The 20607-nt window shown below is 42.6% G+C and overlaps 1 protein-coding gene across 1 annotated transcript; it reads right to left on the bottom strand.

The window, feature by feature from the left end:
* Window positions 1-639: 639 nt before the first annotated feature.
* Window positions 640-2027, bottom strand: LOC126559053 (uncharacterized). The gene is made up of 2 exons (XM_050215156.1): window positions 1537-2027; window positions 640-808 (listed from the first exon to the last, which is right to left on the bottom strand). Exons 1-2 carry the CDS (start codon window positions 2025-2027, stop codon window positions 640-642), a joined length of 660 nt encoding a protein of 219 aa, XP_050071113.1.
* Window positions 2028-20607: the final 18580 nt, after the last annotated feature.

Below are 20607 nucleotides of genomic sequence, written 5' to 3'. Positions count from 1 at the left end.
GAGGATTCTCACTGTTGGGCCCGCTGTGTATTGTCCACTCGCTGGTCACAGTCAGCACCACCCACTGTCATCACCAGGGCCACCCCAACTCACAGTGGACCCGTTTCGCATACGAAATAAAGGTCCGACTCACTCCACGATGAGCAAGAGCGCTGAGTTTTGGTTTATTCCGGCAAAAATTCTGTGAAAGCGGCAACGGCAGCACGAGGGACGGGTATATTTTGACGCTTTGGTAGGACTTTTTGTAACTCTAGCTTAATTTATTACACTTTCATTAATAAAATCTTCTTCCGGATTCTTTTCTTTGTACAGTTTGGCCACCCTTTGCTTTGTGCTTTGCGTTCGGCTTTGTGCGCTCTCGATGATAGGCTGTAGAGTCGTTGGTGATAGTCAATTCCAGCTCGCGTGGAAATCGGTGTCGAAAGTTGGCTTTAAAGTTGATGAAAGTTTTGGTCTCTCAGCTTGAGTCCCCCAGCTTGTTAGTGCGCCAGCACCATCACGTTTGTGTTTCGGGAAGCAACATATTAGTGACCCACAAGCTGGCGGCAACAAATGATAGGCATAATTTATGGTGCTAAACTCGCGGGACATTTTCCATTCCCGTGCCATATATGCCGGAAGATACTGTGTTTTCTGCAATCATTGTTCCGATGAGGATTGTGGCTGTTGTACTGCTAGCAGGGAAAAATTGTCAAAGAGACCGTGACCGTTCGGGCAGGCAGAGTACAGTTCAGAGCAATCACGTCCTTGTTGGCCATTTGATTGGGCAAGTAGATAATCCGGGTCCAGTAGGTCGGATGGTGTTGGGCTGCAGTTGAAGCACAAAAGAAAGGAAAAGATGTCATCATTGAATTAGAGGAGGACATGAGCTTTGCTCTTTGGTCCTACCTAAACTGCTAGGAAGTAGGAATAACCGGGTGGGAAATGTATTGATAGTAAAGTTTCTTATGGAATGGACTTTTTTCATGGGTTATAGAAGTTTATCCGGATATAATTATTGGGCCACAAGATGTGTACAACATGCATTATGTGTCAATAGCTAGCATTTTAATGTCCGAGACTATTTAATCTGTAGCCAACAAATTTGTAAAAAATTGAGATCGTGAATGATTGGTAGCTTAATGATCGTGAATGATTGTAGGCAGGTAAAAAAAATGCAAGGTTTATCCCTTCCCCAATCTCCAGTTGATGACATTTGAAGATAAATTCGGATAATGATTGGAGACAAATGTTGCCAACGTGAGGCAAAGCCAAAAGCAAAGGAAAATTAAGCAAATTGCAGACAAAAATACAATCTTTTGTCAATTGTCGCAATTAAGCGATGACAAGCACGTGTCAAACTGTGCTAAAATAGCTTTTTATCGCGCGAAAGCAACCTGTCAACATTGATTTCTTATTTTGTCGATCGCTCACGATGCTATTGCTCACACGTGAAAACACGACCCGTGCCATTGCACGAGCGCGAACTCATGATGACCACGTTCGGTTTGTGCCACCAGGTGAACCAAATGCCGTGGTACGGTGGCTGCTACTTACGTGAAAATCACATCGATTATTTCGCCAATCAATCCGTTGTGTTTGAGCGGTGTTTCGGCAACCTCGCACACGGCCCGCAACAAACATGCCCGCCCATCGCGACCCCAGCGGGACATGCCCTGCTCGAGTAGGGTGAAAAGCTGTCGCCTGCTCTGATCGATTTCTGGCCATCGCACTGCCGTGTCCACGGCCCGGTTTTGAAACACCGATTCCGGGTATGGGTAGATGATGGTGGACGGAATGCGATAGTTGGCCTGCAGATTGTACGTGTTCACGATGACCCGTGGCAGCGGATGGTGAAAGCGAATGGGCACAATTAAACCGAGCACAACCTTTGCCACTCCGCCGTTGATGGGATAGTTGAGCCATCGTTTGGCACGTTCCAGGCGCTCATCGATGGCTTCAGCCGTGGCAGCTGAGGTGGACTGTGCACAATGGCTGGCACAAATGCACACCAGCACCAGCGGAAGGACCTTGCACGATAGCTGCATTTTGGCTGCGATGCCGCTCGACAGAACCTTTCGGAAGAAGTTCGACAACTGCGACGCCGACTCACAGCTGACAGGCCGGACCATTCGACCGTAAGATGGTCTTCTTTGGCCACAAAGTCTTGCTTTTTTGTTGCGCCAATTAGTTGTGTCAATAGACAGGGTGCCCAACTTCGTCAGCCGGGACGGTTTCGAATTGAAACGACTGTCAAAACTCGGAATTGCTCTCTTCCGAGCGCGGCTGCTTTCTCCAACGACGGATCACTTGTAATCAGCTCAACGGGCGTCTTCGTCGATAGGGTAATGGTTTGCGGCGCCTGGCGCTGGTGGTAATAGGTAGCGTGTTCTTTTGAGAGGAACGGTTCGGATAAACATGGGAACAAACGGCGACAGCCATTAGTCGAACGACGTAATGTAAATACCGTTTTTGTGTGCACGTAAGTGGAGTAAAATTGGGTAAATAAATAACTCGTCAAGTGAGCAGTGATAGCGCAGCAGTCAGACGACAGCAATAGTGGTCCAATACAACGGTCGGAGAAACGTCGTAAGACATAAACTGGGGAAAGACGAGAATGGTGTAGTTATGGGCGCTGCAAAGTGTTGAAGCATTTACTGAGAATGAAACCTCGTGAGAGTGAAGAGCGGAAGTCTGGAAAGGCTTAAAGTTTTTTGAAGAATGTTTACGGAACAAGAGTTTTGATGAAATTCAAACAAATTCATAAGGAATAATCGTTACTACAACTTTTGTAGACTTTTTATTCAGCCTGGTTTTAAATGTGTACTTAGGAGTTCTTTATTTGACCACAGCTGCATAATTATGTCATTGACACCTAGCCTAGGTCTATGACTAGCAGTTGCCTTATGCCTCCACTTAAACAAATATCACTTTCAATCTCTTCATAGCTCTAGGGCACTCATAACAGTGTCTTAAGGATAAATAAACTCTTTCGGAGCTTTGGGTGTTTTTTTGTTGTTGTTCCTTTGGTTGAGACTGAATCCATAGTGCTGGCTATCGATGATTGATAGTATATATTCCTCTTGTTTTCACTGGCACTTGACGCATTTCCTGTTTCTTATCCTTTGCCGAACTCGTGTAAGAAACACGAGCGCCGGAACACGCCTGCGGGCTCCATGTACGTGTGCGTTCATTGACGACCTCCTAAAAATGGACGTCAAAGTTTCCGTTCCCAGCTAGCGGTAGCGCCTACGTTAAGCTGCTTTTCTGAGCGAACAGCTCCGGAGGCGGGAGCATAAATCAGGCATAAAGTATCTATTAAACGTAGCTCCCATATATCACGGCCATCAAACAGCAGCCGCGGAGATGGTGTAAACAAGTGAAAGTACCTCTTCCAGCACGGTTCCGAAGATAGTTGCCAAGAGCTTTCCGGGCAAAGATGAGGTTGAGATATTCTTAGCCTTCGGCCTTAGGTTGTCGCTATGTGTGTTCTGTACAACGCTGTGCATATATGGATGAGCTTGTCTGGATAGTTAAACATGCGGCAGGCGAGCTTACGGGGGCGACGAAATATTTTGGATCATCATGGAGTTAGTGGCGTCGGAAGCAAGAATATGCACGTTCGCTAAACTGTAAACATTCCCAACCGTATTACAGCATATTTGAGGACAAATAACAAACAACAATAAGCAGCGCTAGAAGTGGTACGAAATGGTAACATAAAGTCCATGTTTTTCCACCCTCCTTTACGCTAACCTCTGCTCATTGCGCTAGAGGAAACGCGAATATTCTGATCGTTGTTCAGTGCTTGTTTTCTGGAACGACAACGACGATAGTGCTATCAGCGCGATGGAAAAAAAGGAAAGGTCCTACACTAGTGAGCTGGAAGAAATTGTAGGAGGGTAAGTAACTATTAAGAGTGGTGAATGCTGTCGCTGTGGGAGTGAAGAAAGCGGAAGGCATATGACTCAAACACATCCGAAAACATCATTTCGCTGTGTGCGTTACGAGGCGGTAAGAAATGGGGTTGCCGCAGAACGACGATGAAACAGGAAAAGAATAATACTGCTTAAAGGTGGCCTAGTTGCTGGCTTACGGATTATGGAAACTGCGACATGATCGCGTCAGTAATCCAGTTATCGTAGATGTGTGTAAAGAGCACTACTCTTTGGCATGCTGATATTATTAAAATGAATCAGAGCATATAGTGCTGATGGTTGGAAGCGAACGTGTTTAGCGACCGAAGCATTGTGTCATTGTGTGGTGTGAATTTTATACCAAGGAAATAGTGCTAAGGTGATAATTATAATTGTAAAGCGATTGGAATAGACTTGCTGTACTGCATATTTTCTGTAACCGTAGTGTCTAGAACCAAACACATACAAACATTTATATACAATCGGTTTTTGGATTGTTGTCATTGCGCCATACATTTTATATGGAAAGTTACATTTCTTCTTCTTCTCCTTGGGTTAACGACCTACCTGATACGCCGGCCGATACGATATGATGACGTCCTAAACATGTTTAAATCTCTTAATTGAATTGTCAAGTGCTCACCAAGGGGGAGTGCTTCGCATGAGGTTTGAACCCCGGTGCTGCCGTTTGAAGACCAGCGCTGCTGTCACGTTTTACCTCCGGACCGCCTCAAAGGAATCAATGGCAATCTGTGCCCGGCGTATTCCGGCGTATCCCTGGTTTTAAATCTCGGTACACTGATTAAGCTTTTTGGTTTTGAAAGCAGGAGTTACAAATTCCAAATGCATCATGCGATGTTAAGAATCTGAGAAAGAAACGATCTCTAAAGCCTAATTGAGGGAAATGGATCCGTATGCTGTTAACCAAAATCTTAGATCCTGGATCCAAGTTCTGAGTTGCATCCTAGTAACAGAGAAGTTTTCTTTACCAATTGCTGCAGGATTTTTATGGGCAGGAAAGAAAGACACGTCACGGTAATTAGTAGTCGGTATTATTGTAGTATACTTTACGACTTTCTAAACTCAATTGAAACCTTCAAAAATCAGTTTTTCGTCTAGACAAACTCGTGAGAATATTGTTATTCGATGTTAAGTTTGTATATGCCTGTTAAGGTATGCCCACCAGGACTGTAATTGTCTTATAAATAAAGTATAATTAACATAAAAAAGTAAGACGACTCGAATATCGGTGGCTCTTTCGACCCAAAAGCTATTTCATTTTTAAAGTTCGATTCATCTGAGGAAAAATATTTGTTTTATCAGCTGAATTCACGAATCAAAAGTATTTTTTTTGGTCTCAACTTTAGGATGAAGATCGATTTTCTAGTATAAAGATCGATGTGTTTGATTATAATATTACACTCAATTTGGTTGATCAGGGAGAAATAAATGATCAAAGTCAGAAAGATTTATTATTATTCGCGAAATTAGCTATTTCGTACTACTCTAGTCTAGACTCTAGACACAGGTACGATGAATAGTGTATGCTAACTTGATGACTTGTGACCTAATGGTCGTTAAGCCACGAAGAACTTGGTATCGTTTTTAACGTTTGGTAACGTTTTTTTAATAAAAAAAAAAAATGGTGGTTCACTTGCCCCAAGTTCCGCTAAACGGTAATAACTCATATTTATACCATATTTTGAAAAGAAGATAAATAAGAAATGAACATTAATCGATGAAAAAATCAGTAGAACAATACCTTGAAAGACCAGCAGCATCAAGCTCATTTTCCACCTTTTTTTAAATTCACCATACACGCGTCTAACTCTCTCACTCTGCCGCACCATTTCCTGTGTATGAAACGACATAAAACGCTTTCAAGTTCCTGAATCAATCGAAGCAAAGTTTATCTAGAATATAGCCGGCGGCCCTAAATCGCACCAGTTTGACAATTGTACCGACATATTAGATTCTTGTGCTACATTTTCCGAACCTTGGAATGTTGCGAAACGGGATCACTTCTTTTATCGTCTTGCTTAATGTTCTCATCGTTCGATACAAACTCAAGCTAGCAGTGGAACTGGTGGCGATTTCCTGCTTTCGTTCCTTCCTTGTCGTGCATGTGCATGACACCAAATCCAGGCAACAGGGTAGATTTGTGAATGCTAATGTTCGTATCGCAATATATCGTAACCGTGAAAGACAATTTCAATAAAAATGTCTGCGAATGTTTTGGCTACTAACACAGACACGCTTGCATGAGTGTGTGCGACATGAAAGAATGGCGAAGGTTGATCCTGAAGGTGCAAAGGTGTAAAGATGGTTCTTGGAGAGCTTGAAGCAATTGCAAATAATAGAAAACGCACCCCCACAACGGTGTGTCCCACGATGTTTGGAGATAAATTTTAGAATGGTTCTGCAACCACAAACAATCCCGAAGGCTGTTCGGCATTTACCAAGGACAAGGGATAGGTTTTTATCGCCCAAGATTTAGAGGACCTTCTTAGCAAACGATAGGCTTCCAAGGTTGGTGGTACTTTTCCCTGCAAGTTTCAATTTTACCCGGTGGGCATTGGGCCGTCAAACAATTGGAAGGAATCGAGAAAACGGTTCGCTTTGAAGTGATAATTTCATTCTCTACACTTTTCACTTCGCTCTTTGTGGTATGGTTTGAAAATGGGGTTGCTTTTACGAATCCGTTAGCTGGGGGGGATCTGGTAAGAGCTTGCGACAATGACTAGGTACTCCTGGAGCACCTTGAGAATATTCTGTGAAGCCTATGAAAAAGGTCCCAGTTCTCCTTAGGGCATGCTAGCTATTTCGAGGCAAACTCGACAAAAGGAACACTGTTAACGTTCCATCCTAATTAAATGACCTCTCGCGATCTGTGCACGGTTCCTGGAACGGGAGTAATGCCGGTGGGATTGTTGAACCATCGACGACAAGACGACTGTCCCAATCGATACCGCTGTCAAGCAAAGTGACCGACCGCGGAATGCTGTAATCAGCGCTCGAGAGCGAGATGGGCAATCGAGGCAAATGAAAATCGATACCCGCTGTATCATCTTCGTCACGAGCGACCTTAAAAAGGTATTTGTGCAAATTTGTTCCGTGTTGTTAGCTTCCAGAATTGCTGTCCGTGACGGTCAACTACATCGCGCCGGACAAGCCGCAAGCGTGTGGGTGATAAAGGGGAAGTAAACATTTTCCAGCCGGAAAAGCGAATCGGGTCGAATTAATCGACGGGAATCAATTGCAACCATCCTGGCACGCCCGTATTATCGGCGCGGCTCAGGTTCGTCTTCTTTCATTGAGTCTGCTGTTTTTTTTTTTTGTATCTATCTTTTGTTTCTCTTTTCTTTTTGCTCTTCTGCCGGCTGGAGAAAATGGAGAGAAAAGAGATAAAAAATCGCGCTCCCAATGAATAATGTAACGATGCTACTGACCAGCGCGATGATAAAAAGCGGAAACGCGCCAGGGCACGGAGGAAAGCCACATTGCTCGTAGCATGTTTATTGGTTTTCCGTCAGTGCGGCATTATTTACAACGAAAAAGCCCGTTAATTGGATTTCAAATGCATTTCGAGCCCCGGGGTTACTTACAGAGCCAGGCTTTGCTCGTTGATTTGCCACCATTGCGCCTGGTGAGGTGAGGGCTGTTACCAGCGCGGAGAAACAGTTTTGGGCAGAGGGTGGCAGGTTTCTTTTCGGGTGGACAGTTCGGGAGACGGCATGCGGAGCATGAATAATTCATCGCTTAACTGTGTTTACGGAGGCGAGAATTCGTTTTGCGAATTCAAAGCCAATGTCCACCCGGTAACGACAGCGAGATAACAACGATGTGAGCGTGGAAGCATATTGGATCGAACGGTTTAACTGTGGGTTTCAGTTCTAATTTGCTTTTTGTATGTTTTTGATGCTGAACTGGAGGAAATAGGAACGGAGACAACAGAAAGGTAAAATAAATAATTTGGGTTAAAATGGCATTAAACGTTGATACCTTGCGGTGCTTATTTTGGCTCAGAATGTATGATATTATTGTACAATAATGCTTCATTACGATCAGATGTTATACCCTAAAATCCATTTTTAGATGCCAATTATGCAGGTATGAATGTAATTACAAAATATTGAACACATCGTAACCTCGTATAAAATATAATATCAAAGGGTTTTGAATTGATGACTTCTAAAGCAATGCAGCCAGGCCATTCCAGCAGATAAAAAAATGTAGTTCCTCATATTATTTGTTATATATCGTTAAATTTTATTTTGTAGAAGCTATCTATTTTAACTTTTTAACGTTTCACAAATACAGTTTAAACTGACATTTTTACATTCTACAAGAAATGGGTCGCACTGGGTTTAAAACGATTACACATGGCGTTGAATTCGCGGCACATGACGAGGAACATGACGTTCCCATACGTCAAGAAATGATCTAGCACGGAGCGATTTCCCCGGAGCGTAAATGTTGATTGCAGAGAGCTGTGCTGGCGATTCGATGCGTTTGTTAAGTAGACCTGCGACAAAAAGTCTCTGCGCGCTACAATTATGCTGTTTCAGCGACTCCAAACTCCAGAGCCAAGGGGCGTAACGTATACCAGTTAAATGTAAATAATTGTCCTTTATTTACATAAAAACGTTTAAATGTTAATTTTAAATACACTTTCTTAGTTTTCAATACGGTTATATTGCTTGATAATGTTCCTGGTCAGCGACAATTACCGTTTCAACTATTTTGTTTACATTTTTCGTTTGTTTTTTGTGACACCATTTATTGATGGTAATGATTAAAACGCTATTATCATATTATTTTTCGTCATTGCTATTAAGCTTTCAACCTTTTAAGTTTAGTATTATTATTCCTCATAATATTTTTTGCGGACTTAGTTTGCTCAATAATTTGTCGTCTTCGAATACATTATGCCGTCCGTTCTGCGGATCACCTGAACTTCTCCTTAGTTTGGTTAAAATCATGCAACTTCAGTCCATGTGGATGGCCCTATACGGCTTCCAATTTATTCTCGATGTAACCTTTTCTGTTCTCGGCTTTAGCTTCGCGAATAACTAATCGTGTTGGCGAAACGCTTCGTAAGCGTTTAAGCGTTATGATACTTATTAGTTGATCAAACGAATGGTCGCTTCGAGGACAAACATAACATGAGGGTGTCGTTTAATGACATAAGCTTACGAAGAAGAAAACATAAAGTCAGTCGCAACATAAAGCACAAGAAGACACAAATTAGGAAGCAGACAGAAATTGTTAAAATATAAAAGCAGTGATTATTTAAAAAAAGTTGTCCGTGCAAAACGCTATAGGCCTCATTATCAAAGCCTTCTGTCTAACCAAACGCCGTCACCCGTTACAGTCAACGAATACTTTGTCGACTTTTTGCATGCATTCATACTTTTATAGATTGGTTAGTTCACACATTCACAGATGATTTTATTCGAATTAAACTTATCCTGAAATTCTGATTTTGATTTTGAATCAGTAACCAATGAATCAGTTAGATTTAATAATATACTTTTTGTGGTGAATTTTTTTCTTGAGAGGAATTTTGTTGTTCTGGATTCTTCTTTATTCTTGCCAAGAATAAATAAGACTTTGTTCCATGCAATAAATCTTTATCCTGCAAAGTACCAAATTAATTAATTCAAACGTCTTCGAAATGCTTGTCATGTCATATACACTTAAAAAAAATTACATTTTCTATCGAAAAACTCTTACAACTGATTTTAACGGATGCAGACTACACTTTTCGTTGCCCTTGACTGATGGAAAACTTTTGGCAATGACAAAATTTGATTTTTCGTTTAACAAATATCTGTCATCGACTTTACAACGTCTGATATAGCCAAAAGGAAAGACATAATACAAAATTGACAATTACGCGATGTTTAAGAGGACGTTTGGGTTCCACAACAGGCCTTATATGTATATTAGCCTATTGCGCCTTACCTCTGGTTAGCATGCTCAGGATTGAACACGTTTCATACGTACAACGATTAAAATACAGATCGGGAATGCTTCCGTTACGCGGCGGTACGTACCTTACTAAATTAGTTAACGGCTTAACGGTAAATGTTACGAAACCCAATCTTTTCCTAAGTGAGTTTAAAAAGTTCTCGCTAGATAGACTCGCTTGGCAAACTTGAGTATATGATTTATGTAACGGATTCTTCGGTTTGTTGCTTCAACTTTGTCCCATCCATACGCCACTCCACAGTGCATCGCACAGCCGACATTTCATCTCAAGCATACCCTTGATTCAGTGCGATCGTTATTATCTTCAATCCATTTTGTGCTCCTCATCTCGGCAACCTCGGCATCCCTCGCCTGGACAGGCCAACATGCGTCAGCTTGTGGCTTGTAGGTGCGTGCCAGTATTGAAACTTGAACCAAACCCTCATCCATTTTCCGTTCCAGTCAATTCACTGTCGTGGGGCCGTGTGGTACATTTGCCGACTCGAGTGTCACCGTTTGAGTACCTGCACACATATACCCATCCACAGACACACACGCCACTGTACATCGGTACCCTTTCGCCGTTAGATAAACGATGAGTGTGGATGTGTGGCAGATTGGATTTGCAGTCCAGAAACGGGAGAGGGAAAGCTGTTGGAAAAAATATTTTTCTACACCGTATTGATTGTACTGAGACAAGGAAACAAAATGGGATAACTGCTGCCGGTGTATTTGAGAAGCCACCTTTAGGGCCGTTATTTTTTTTTTTGCGAACGGCTTAGAACCCAACGTAGGTGGGTCGGATTACGATGAGTGTGGCAGAGCCGAGAGTGGTAGATTTGAGCGATTTATCTGGCTTCGTTAAATTTATTAGCCATCTGTATCATTTATAACAACTTCCTTCATTGAAGAGCGGCCATCGTTTGTCTTGTTTTCTTTGTTTGTCAAGATTTACGTCGCGCTGTGACAGGCAGCCGTCGTACCGGAAGTACATTAAAAGCGGGAAAAAAAGGGCAGAATTGAACTTCGGTCAAGGTTTCCATTAGCCTCTTGAGAATTGTGTCACCAATCGTTTTTGCCGTAAATAGCCCCAGTGGCAAACTGTTACCCTATTCGGTTCGCATTACAGCTTGGAGCGACTGTTTGTTTCCCGTGAAGCGAGTTTAAATCATTTTTGATTGAACAGATGGGGATGGGATGGCAAAGTTCTGCAAGATAGAATTTGTGTTGGTGGTACTTTTTTCTTGATGGTATTTTTATCATGAGCAATTTCGGTAGTGCAAAATAAACAAAAGTTGTCTTGAAATATTTTTTTCCCAAGTTGTTAATACAAGTTTGTTGAGCTCTTGACGTTATTAGAAAGTAATCATCATATTTCATATATTCTGAATCGATTCTATAGTAAAACACTGCTATGAACTGGTTAAACTTCTCACAGCGCAAACTAATGTTGCATGTGTTTTGCGGTACTGTACAAAACCGGATTCGTTTTGTTATGGGTTTGAGCTTTCTCGAAAAAGTAATACATTACGGAAAGTGACATTCAAGTCAAGGGTATTTGAGCCCCATATCGCCAAACCTTTGGTTGGGATAGAGAGCGGAACACACAAAAAATGGACAAGATTTTCCAATGGCAGAAATCAATTATGATAAAAAATTCACCACGATGAAATATTGTGTCCCATTTGATGAGGGTTCGTACATAGTTGAGTTGAAATCTTGACAAACGTACTCTTTGGAAGGGCTATCGAGTGGGAAAGGACGTATTGTTCAGGGACGACCTAACCACAGAGGCTGGAACCGAAGCAATTCGTCAGAGCAAAATGGGAACTAAAGGAAACACTGAACAAAACTCGTCGATGGCCGCTTTAGGCAGCAAGCAAATCACGCTGTGTAGATGATATGAACGGTGCACAGTTGTGGGTGAATGAAACTTTGGCTGAATGTTTCTCAAGTCCAACGAACGTGGATGCAAACTGGTGTGGTTGATTTTTTCTTTTCATTTTGATAATTTACTAATGGAGAGAGGGCATTTTAGGCGTTATTAAGGCACACATGAACTGTTGTATTTGAATGTATTGAATGAAAATGATCAAACGTCTCTAAGCAATGTGATTTCTTCTGTTTGTGATGTTTCAATTTATTAGCTAGATGAAGATTTTTATGTTTGTGTCATCTGTGTGAATGAGTTCAATAAATTGAACACGATTATAACGTGACGTAAAAAAGGATTTTTGTCTTGGCGTAACGACCATCCAAGGTCACGTTGGCCATCAAAAGGCCTTACTAGCCTTGCCGATAGACAATCCTCAACTACAACTACGGGGAAACGGTTCGGATGGGGTTTCAACCCCGTTTCTTCCGTCGTTTCTTCAGCTGTCGCCAACACCACCGATTGCGATTACAATCATTACATTTATTCAATATCACCGTTATTCTCCGTTCCGTGTTGGCTGCCTGGCAGGATAAGACTGACATTCGTAGAGTATAAGGTTGTACGCTGATGCTCAGGAATCACGTAATGACAATGAATCGAGGTGTCGGGTGCAATCTTGGCATGGGAACATTTAGAAGCATAGTCAGAAAACTGACTAGCTATCTGACTGCCGAACTGACCTAATCAAACCTACTTTAAATGATAGATCCACCAAATTTTCTTTTGCTTATCAATACAGGAAGAGTGGTGGTGGCTCAAAGAGCTGATGAAGTACTGACACTGCTCTATCGATGTGTGGCAGTTATGGTGTAGTGTTGGAAAGGTCAATTGATAACACGCTATTTAAAAAAAAAATCATGTTTCGTTACAAATTTTTTGAATCGGTGGTATCTTCTTAGCATCTCAACAAACTGCAAACGGGATGCTACTGCATTGAACGCAACACCAATTGAAGAGTCCTTTACGAAGAAGCGTGTTTGTATCCAAACAAACACCAACGAAAACAGGCATATCATTCGCTTTGAAACGGCAAAGTTAAAAGTCATCCCAATCCAATTCCAAACCCGACCGAAAGTTTTCATTCGCAAGCGAGTCCCACGGGACTCATCCATAAAAGGGGGAACAATCTAGCAGATGGTCAGTACCATCGCTAAACAAGCACCGAAGCTCGATGAAGTTTATCCGACAGGGCCAGTTTTCTTGATATTCATCGATCTGGTTACAGTGCAAATTGAGGTATCGGTGCAGGGAAGTGTTCGGAATGGTAGACACATAATTGTTCGTGATTCGTTTCATCGACGAGAGAACGGCCATAGTTTCCGGAGGTGGCTACCGGTGGAGGGACGTGGATGTCTCGCCATAAATCACAGCGCAGAGTTCATGAATTCTGGTTTGGTGGAAGATTCCAAACTATGGGCTTCTTTTCCGTGTTCTCAGCTATCCCCAGCTACCAATATCTCTTGGCAAAATTTTACGCTTCCGTTTCAGCCATTTTTCCCCAACTGATTCAACAAAACCTGCATGAAACCTCGGGTATGGAATGTGAAGCTCGAGTATAGATCTTTTATCGCTTCGAGCAGGTTACTTGTTGGGCGTTCTGATGGCGAACGCTAGCGTACCAGTGAATTCTTTTCCCGGGGAATAAGGATGCCATTCGAGCGTCAAGGATGATGTGTTCGTAGTAAACGGTTCATGTCGCTTCTATTTTGTGTACTTCTGCTAATACCATGCTGGAAGTTAGCGGTACATTTCTGGATGGAGGAGTCCCGAGACCGTGCAGGAGTAGGCTTTTCGCTAGAAGCAAATCTGCTCGCAAAACTATTCGTGCGGTAACCATCCAGGAGCAATGGAAGATTTCAACCCGCAAGTCAATATTAGCCATAAATTAGTGCTAAGAAGATAATTTATCGCATTCGGGCGCTAGCGCGTAAGGTCCGTTTCGTCCAGCTGGCATCATCGAAAGCCTTCAAACGGTCGTCGTTTGTCTGTCTACGGGATGTGAGAATCCCGTAGATCGTTCCGGAATGAACGCACTGGGATACCTCGAACTGGTGTGAAATATGGAACGAAGCAGTCGTAATGGTGTGCAATGGTGCTAGATGAAAAATGTTTGCACCATGTACGTGCGCTCGTTATGGCAATTCCTGCAAGGATTTGTTTTAACGCAGCATTCGTTAAGTGTTGCTGGTAATAGGTTCGCTTACTTTAGGTGGGTTTTTCACAGTTTGCTAGATCATATAAACGTGCAATAAAACTACCCTTTAAAACAACATGACGTTTTCATGAGCAAAAGTTTCAGGAATTCGTTTTAACTTGGTAGAGCAAATGAAATGTTTGGATGAAATTTCGTAAAAAACCGTAAGTTGTATTTTTTCTCTCTTAAGTAAGTATATCAGCAAAGATTGTAAACGGTTGCATCTTTTTTTTTTAATTTCAGCTACTTTGGGTTATTTTTAGAGAAATGCATGTTTTTATTAGTGCAAGGCAAAAACACTACACAGCTTTGCTTAAATGATCTTTAATGATTTTTATGCCGTTTGAAGAAGGTCAAATTTTAAAAGTGTACTTTTTGCAGGCATTTAAATGCTCTGTCTATGTGGTAATTCGCTTGCAGGATATTTCGCACATTAAAAAGACAATTTGAGTGTGTGCGTGTGTGTTTTATTATTTAATCCAAGTTTTATTGGTTATTTTTCTTTCAACTAGTGATGTTCTGCTTTTATTTTAAGAATTGGTTTTACTTATTTTTTTCTAGAGTTGAATTGCTTATTTAATAATTCTATAAATCGTTTATGATATATTGATGTTTTCCTCTGGTAGCAAACATTTTAAATATTTTTTGTAATATATCATTACTATCCATAAAAAGAATCACATATCATCACGTTCTGCTTTCACTGAGTGAATGAAAATCATTTAGCATCAACAAATTGGCTTCACCAGTTGTGCCATAATGGAGACGCCTGGTACCTCATTTATACCCGGTACGATGGAGACGCCTGGTACTTGTTGATGTAGCTCCATGACGTTTAACCCAGCCAGCGGCCTAGCTGCACGCCAGCCTGTCAGGGTAATCAGGGAGAAAGATTAACCAAACATGGCTTATTTTGTGTTTTATAATTTTCCAAACACACTCCCTCCCGCTACAGTACACGCTCACGCTTCGACTTTACGCTGGTACGTATTGAAGTATGTGTATTTCAAGCACCGGGCTCGGCGTCGGAGCTAGGGCTGTATGATATTTTGCCATGAATGGAATGCGGCTAGCGTACAAGGTTTTGCCTTTGCTTACCCGTTGACAGAGCGTAGCAGAATGGCGACCTAATCAAGGGATCGAAGAGTTTTAATTAGCAATAAATACACATCCGCTGCTGCCGTTCGTGGTCGTGCATTGTTGGAGACTTTGTTAATGTGGCTACTGGTCTTTGGTGAGGCACACATACACATTTCAAGTGGATTGCGAATAAATCAAGCGTTCGATCCTGTGCACACATTGTATACTACCCCGAGGCAGTAAAACCTTCGCAGCAATGGTGCCGGTAAACCTTTGCAGGACTAACAGTGAAGTGGGGTGTACATTCGTTTTGCTCGTTAGGTAGAGTTTGTTTTAATGTGTGAAGCCAGATTTCTTAGAAATCTGATCGCGATTGTAATTGGATATAGCAACCGGACCGGAGCGATGGCTCTTCTACGGGACAGTTTAAAACAACGAACACTTGTTCGGAAGGTTCCAGCGTTAGATTGCGATCACATACCTACTTCAGCTGAGTGTAACGAGTTAAAGCGGTACAGTGGGAGCAAGAAAATCAGAGATTCTCTAAGACTTCCATGACAACAATATCCGGCCAGCGGGACTACGAAGCGGAAGCAGGTTAGTTAGCTAGCAGTATGATTTATTACGCTCATTCCGTGCGCTGTGTGTGGATAAACAAAAGTGCTGATTTGCGCTCGACACGATGTCTAGCAGGCAAAAAAGATGGTAGCTATGGGTGATGGGAATGATGGGTGTTAGAACATCGGAAATCGGTCACTCCCCGTGGAGAATGCGGCAAACGATTGCTCGTACGACTTGGCGGATGGTGTGAAAGCGATGAAGGAAACGAATGCTTCGGTACCGGATGTGTTCTCTCGAGCAATGATGGTGGTATCGATAACAGAGCAGGGAGTAGATTAATTCCAACAAAACAAAATGTTCAATCAATAAAACGCTGCGAACTCATCGATAATAAATATCATGTTTTCGCAATCACATGCATTTGAAAAAGTGAAAAGTGTCGTTGCTGCTGGGTTTGGTGAAGATTATATTTGATTTTAAGTTTTTCGATGATAACCCGACCAGGATTACAACAAAAACTGATTTTGTTGCTCATTGCTCAAGGCTGCTAATTTTTTATTAAACTTGTTCCCAATCCATACCGTTAAAATAGATAAATCCATATGAAGAATTTGTTGACAGTTGACCTTACACATAATATGAAACGATGCACAACCATTCTGGTATTCGAACAGTTCCTCAGATATAGCTCCAATCCGTAAGATTGGTTGCTGTCGACTGCTCAGTTCATTCTTCCCAGTAACGATCATTACCTCCATCTGCGTACAAGAAAATTGTACGGCCAAAAGGTTTCTCAACACCTAACATTGCATGCATGCAAAACCCATCTTCCCTATCCCAATCTCAGCAAAAAAATCACCTTTTTCCTCCATCCGAAAGCGTCGCCCATTTACTTATGCGACCCCTGGGAACACCCAGAGTGGCACAAAAACAAACGGCTGTGAAAAGTCTGGCTTTTCCGACTTTCATTGCGTTTAGTTTTTTCCTCATCATTGCCTAGCGTGCGATTATATGTATTGCCTGGTGTTCCATTGGCAATAGACTAGGCAAACGAACGACCACCATTTCTCCTGCCCATACCCCTGTCGAGCCGTGTTGTTCATTGTTCGGTTTACCCTTCGATTCATCTGGCTGATTTGCAAAAGTATAGTTTTTGTATTTGAGCGCAAGTATGCTCATGTAAATGCCCTTGTTTGTGTGTGTGTGTGTGTGTGTGCGGAATTCCTACCTTACCTAACATTTCAGTAACAGTTTTTCTAGTGCCGTGTGAAAACATATCCACGGCCTGTTTTTTTTATTCTCTCCCCAGAGCTTCCTGTCGTGTTTTGGTTTTCTTTTCTTCTTTATCATGCATTATTTCTCTCCACTTCTCCGGCCGTATGACATCGCAAGAGTAAGAGAAAATCATCCGTTTAGCACTAAATAGAAGTTTTGGCCCATGTGCGCCCATCTGTGGAGTCTTTTAATTCGATGGCCTTTCTCGGGACTGCGCGATGAAAATCTTTTCCGAGAGGCTTTTCCCGGTAATGGCTCTCGCTCGCGTAGAAGACAATCCTACGCTCACGCTGCTGCTTCACGTGAGTTGGTACGATCATCGTTACCTCACGCCCCAAAATATTCGCGTTTTGCCATATTCGCAACTCGAGTTTACGTCAAGTGGCTTTTTTTTAGTGTGGTTTTTTCTTCGTTCGAATCTCATAAGACATGGAATATGATGGGGGCGTGCGGTGGGAGCTTTACGTCAGCCAGAATCAGCAGTTTCTTGATGGGTTGCTGTGGGATGTCTCTTATTCCTTGGACTGTACTGAAGAACGATTAGGAGAACGCCCGTTTAGCATTTGCAAAGTAGATAAAGTAGAAGCTGTTTTATTAAAATTATGGAAAATATTATGAAGATGAAAGATTTGGGCAATTTTATTGATTTTAAACAAGTTGTTAAGTTGCTTTTAGTTCTTCTCGCTAAATACAGTTTTCAAGTTGTCATAGCCAAAAGATTGTTTTATCTTTACGAAAAGTTTATGGCAAAATACATAACACTAACTTATCGATTTCACTTGCATTAATACATTAAGAACTTAATGTTCATTTAAAAGTTCATTAAAAAATATAGCTACCTTGTTAATATTTAAGAAGAAAATAATTTCTTCGTAAAATGCACTTATTGGCTAATGTGCTGTTTTAAACCATTATTTTAAAAAAATCATAACAAAGTTTGTTGAAATGCTGCAAAACAAGTTGTAACATCATTAATTTAAAACAACGTTAGGGAACGAAACACGCCTTGCAAAATGATTTGCCGCAAGGAACCATGTGGTCTGTCTTACCCCATAAAGCTCGCGGAGCAAAACATCATTAAGCATTTCAGCGCCTGGTATCGTTGCGCCAATTTGACCTGTCTGGTATATTGTCTGACGCCCCGTCGAATGCTGGGCGTCCGCGTTTGCGGTTATTATTGCAGTGCATCCACAGCACGGAACGTCAGTTAGGAGCCCCGTTTTTTCGCTCACCCTTGCTTATGTTTTGCAAACAGTTCCAACGGCAGTAAAAACCATCGCCTACATCGGCCACTGTGGACTGTGGTGAGTAAAAGGTGAGCCGTACGAGAAGAGAATAGTGAACCCGCACGAAACGCCGAACGAATTTGTTGACGTCCGTACGAGCCCTTTCCAGCGGTCCCAAAATAAACCGAAAGGAAAGCAGGCAAGACATGGTCGCACTTCATTCGAGGCGATTTCGTCGGTTTGCCGGGCTACCGTGGCTTCATACGGTGGTTGGTGCGAGCTTCCTGAATGCGACCTCGGATAACTGACGTTTGGGGCACTCCCTTTTGTGGAAATCGTAGAGCGTGAGCGTGAACGAGCGAATGTCGAGCGAGATGCTGTCGGTGAGAGACATTCGTGCTCATCGGACGCGTGAGAAGGTGTGTCACTGTGAGTTGATGTGAAGAGACTGGAAAAATGGCTAGCAAAAATACGGCAGTAAGGCCGTATTCGCCGTTGACAAAAATAATGTCCGATAAGATGCTCTCCATCACGGTGGAATGAAGGAAAATGTTGCTCCCGCTCTCGTGGCAGCTTCATGTTCTCTTGTTGCGAGCACAAGATGAGGATGAGATGGCACCAGCATCCTGACGAACCTCACCCTTTTACGGTGAGCGGTGCGAGTGAGCTAGGACGTCATCTCCGCCCGAACGCGAAACCCGAACGTGTTTGGCCGCGTGGTCGGGGATGATGGAGACGGCTTGCTGCGCGTCGAACCGCTGCAGACCTGCGCAGTTGCGCAGCCACTGATCTTTTCTCAGCCATCTCCAGTTGCCTTTGAGCCCGCGGATTGATGAAATCGCCTCGACCGTTTGTTACCGATTGCGATTTGTTGTCAATATTAGATAATTTTTGTTAACCCAAAATTTAACTGCAACGCTCTGCACGCGACAGCAAGCGCGACGTGCGACGTACGAAAACGAGGTTAAAAACAAACCAAAAAAAAAAAAAACGGCTGACAGACAGCACACTGTTTGTTGGTCCGGTTTCGGAAGTGCTGGAAGAAAATTTTGCGTGGACGGAAGTTTTAGTTACGGCCACTGGGAAGGAAGAAACGCCGTAACGGAAAACGCCCTCGAAACGAAATCGCACGGATAGCGCAGCAGCACACGGTCAACGGCGTGTCGTGGTGGTTTTCCGTTTGCGACCGTTTTGTCTGTCCCATCGTGCCAGTTTGCGTCCGGTAGCAAAGTGGTGGCGATTAGTAGAAAATAACAGCAGCAGCAGCAGCCGCAGCAGCATCAGCAGCAGTAGCAGAAGCACCAACAGTATCATTAGTAGTAGTAGCCGCAAACAACCTTTGCACCAGTGGTAATGCTTGCACAAGTTGAAGCAGAGTTAAGTAGCATCTGGTAAAAGGAAGGAACAGCAGCAGTAGCAGTAGCACCGTGCAACTATTCTTGGTAAGATAATCCTCCGAAATGTTGGTTCCTCCAGATTGACGACCCTGGACCGCGTGTGTGTGTGTTTTGGGCCTTTCCTCGAGAGCATAACTCGAGAGTTTGGTCAGAGGTCACGCATGTATTGGTCTTATCAAGAACAATAAGATTCTGAGTGTTTTCAGTAGCAATCTTCCTTTGGTCAAAATTGTCATTGTCAGCAGTACCAGCATCAGCACCATCATCATCATCATCATCATCATCATCGTTGTCATCGTTCCCAGAACAGCAACAACAGAGAGACTCCTATCGGAATAAAGCTCGAACGAGAAGTCCACTGATGCGCCCTGCGAGAGAAACAGTACGAGAAGAAAAGAGAAAGCAGGCGAATCAGTGTGTGTGTGTGTGTGTGTGTGTGTGTTTGTTTGTGTGCGTATGTGTGCGAACATGTGTATGTGTTTGTGCGTGACCTGTATGTATCGTTGTATGGCTCTCTGAATGCCTTGAATGTATGGGGGAGTATAGCTGGTGCGGGCCGTTTTTTTTTGGGATTTGCGATTTTATGTGGCCAAAAAACGGCCAAACCTTTTCCGCTGGGAAAATTCCATCACTTACTTGGGAGGGATAAAAAAAGGGGTTTTTCAAGGAAAAGTCTGACAATATGAAGAATTTGACTGGTGGAGTTAATGTAGTACCGTGTGAGTCAAGCTCAAGTAAAGCTCGTGGGACAGCTCGTTTACAGTAGCTGCTTTTTTGTTTTGGGGTGGAACTCTTCGAATGTGTTCGTATGCGTCAGTAGCATGTCATGTAATTATTTTTCTAATTTTTTTGGTATAGAAAAATTTCTACTTTATCAGCAGATGCGTGATAAACATGCAAATCAAAATGGGGTGGCTCATTTTCCCAGTGTTTGTGAACGTACGCATGCAAAACTCACGTACGAGTTCTTCATTTTGAGCTACCAAAATCACTGTTTCTTCGTCTGTAGTGTGCATCCCTGCATTGTTACCCTGATGGTAGTAAGCGAGGTATTGTATGACGTGCACGT

This window comes from Anopheles maculipalpis, chromosome 2RL (genome assembly GCF_943734695.1).
Source record: "Anopheles maculipalpis chromosome 2RL, idAnoMacuDA_375_x, whole genome shotgun sequence".
NCBI classification, from domain to species: Eukaryota; Metazoa; Arthropoda; class Insecta; order Diptera; family Culicidae; genus Anopheles; species Anopheles maculipalpis.
Note: the sequence above shows the minus strand (reverse complement) of the source record. Positions and strands in the feature narration are given on the sequence as shown.

Excerpts from the sequence above, each read along its gene's own strand:
- LOC126559053 (XM_050215156.1), bottom strand. The coding sequence starts at position 2,027 with ATGCAGCTATCGTGCAAGGTCCTTCCGCTGGTGCTGGTGTGCATTTGT. Across the intron at positions 809-1,536 it reads ATAATCGATGTGATTTTCAC|CCCAACACCATCCGACCTAC; the intron begins GTAAGTAGCAGC and ends CTTCAACTGCAG.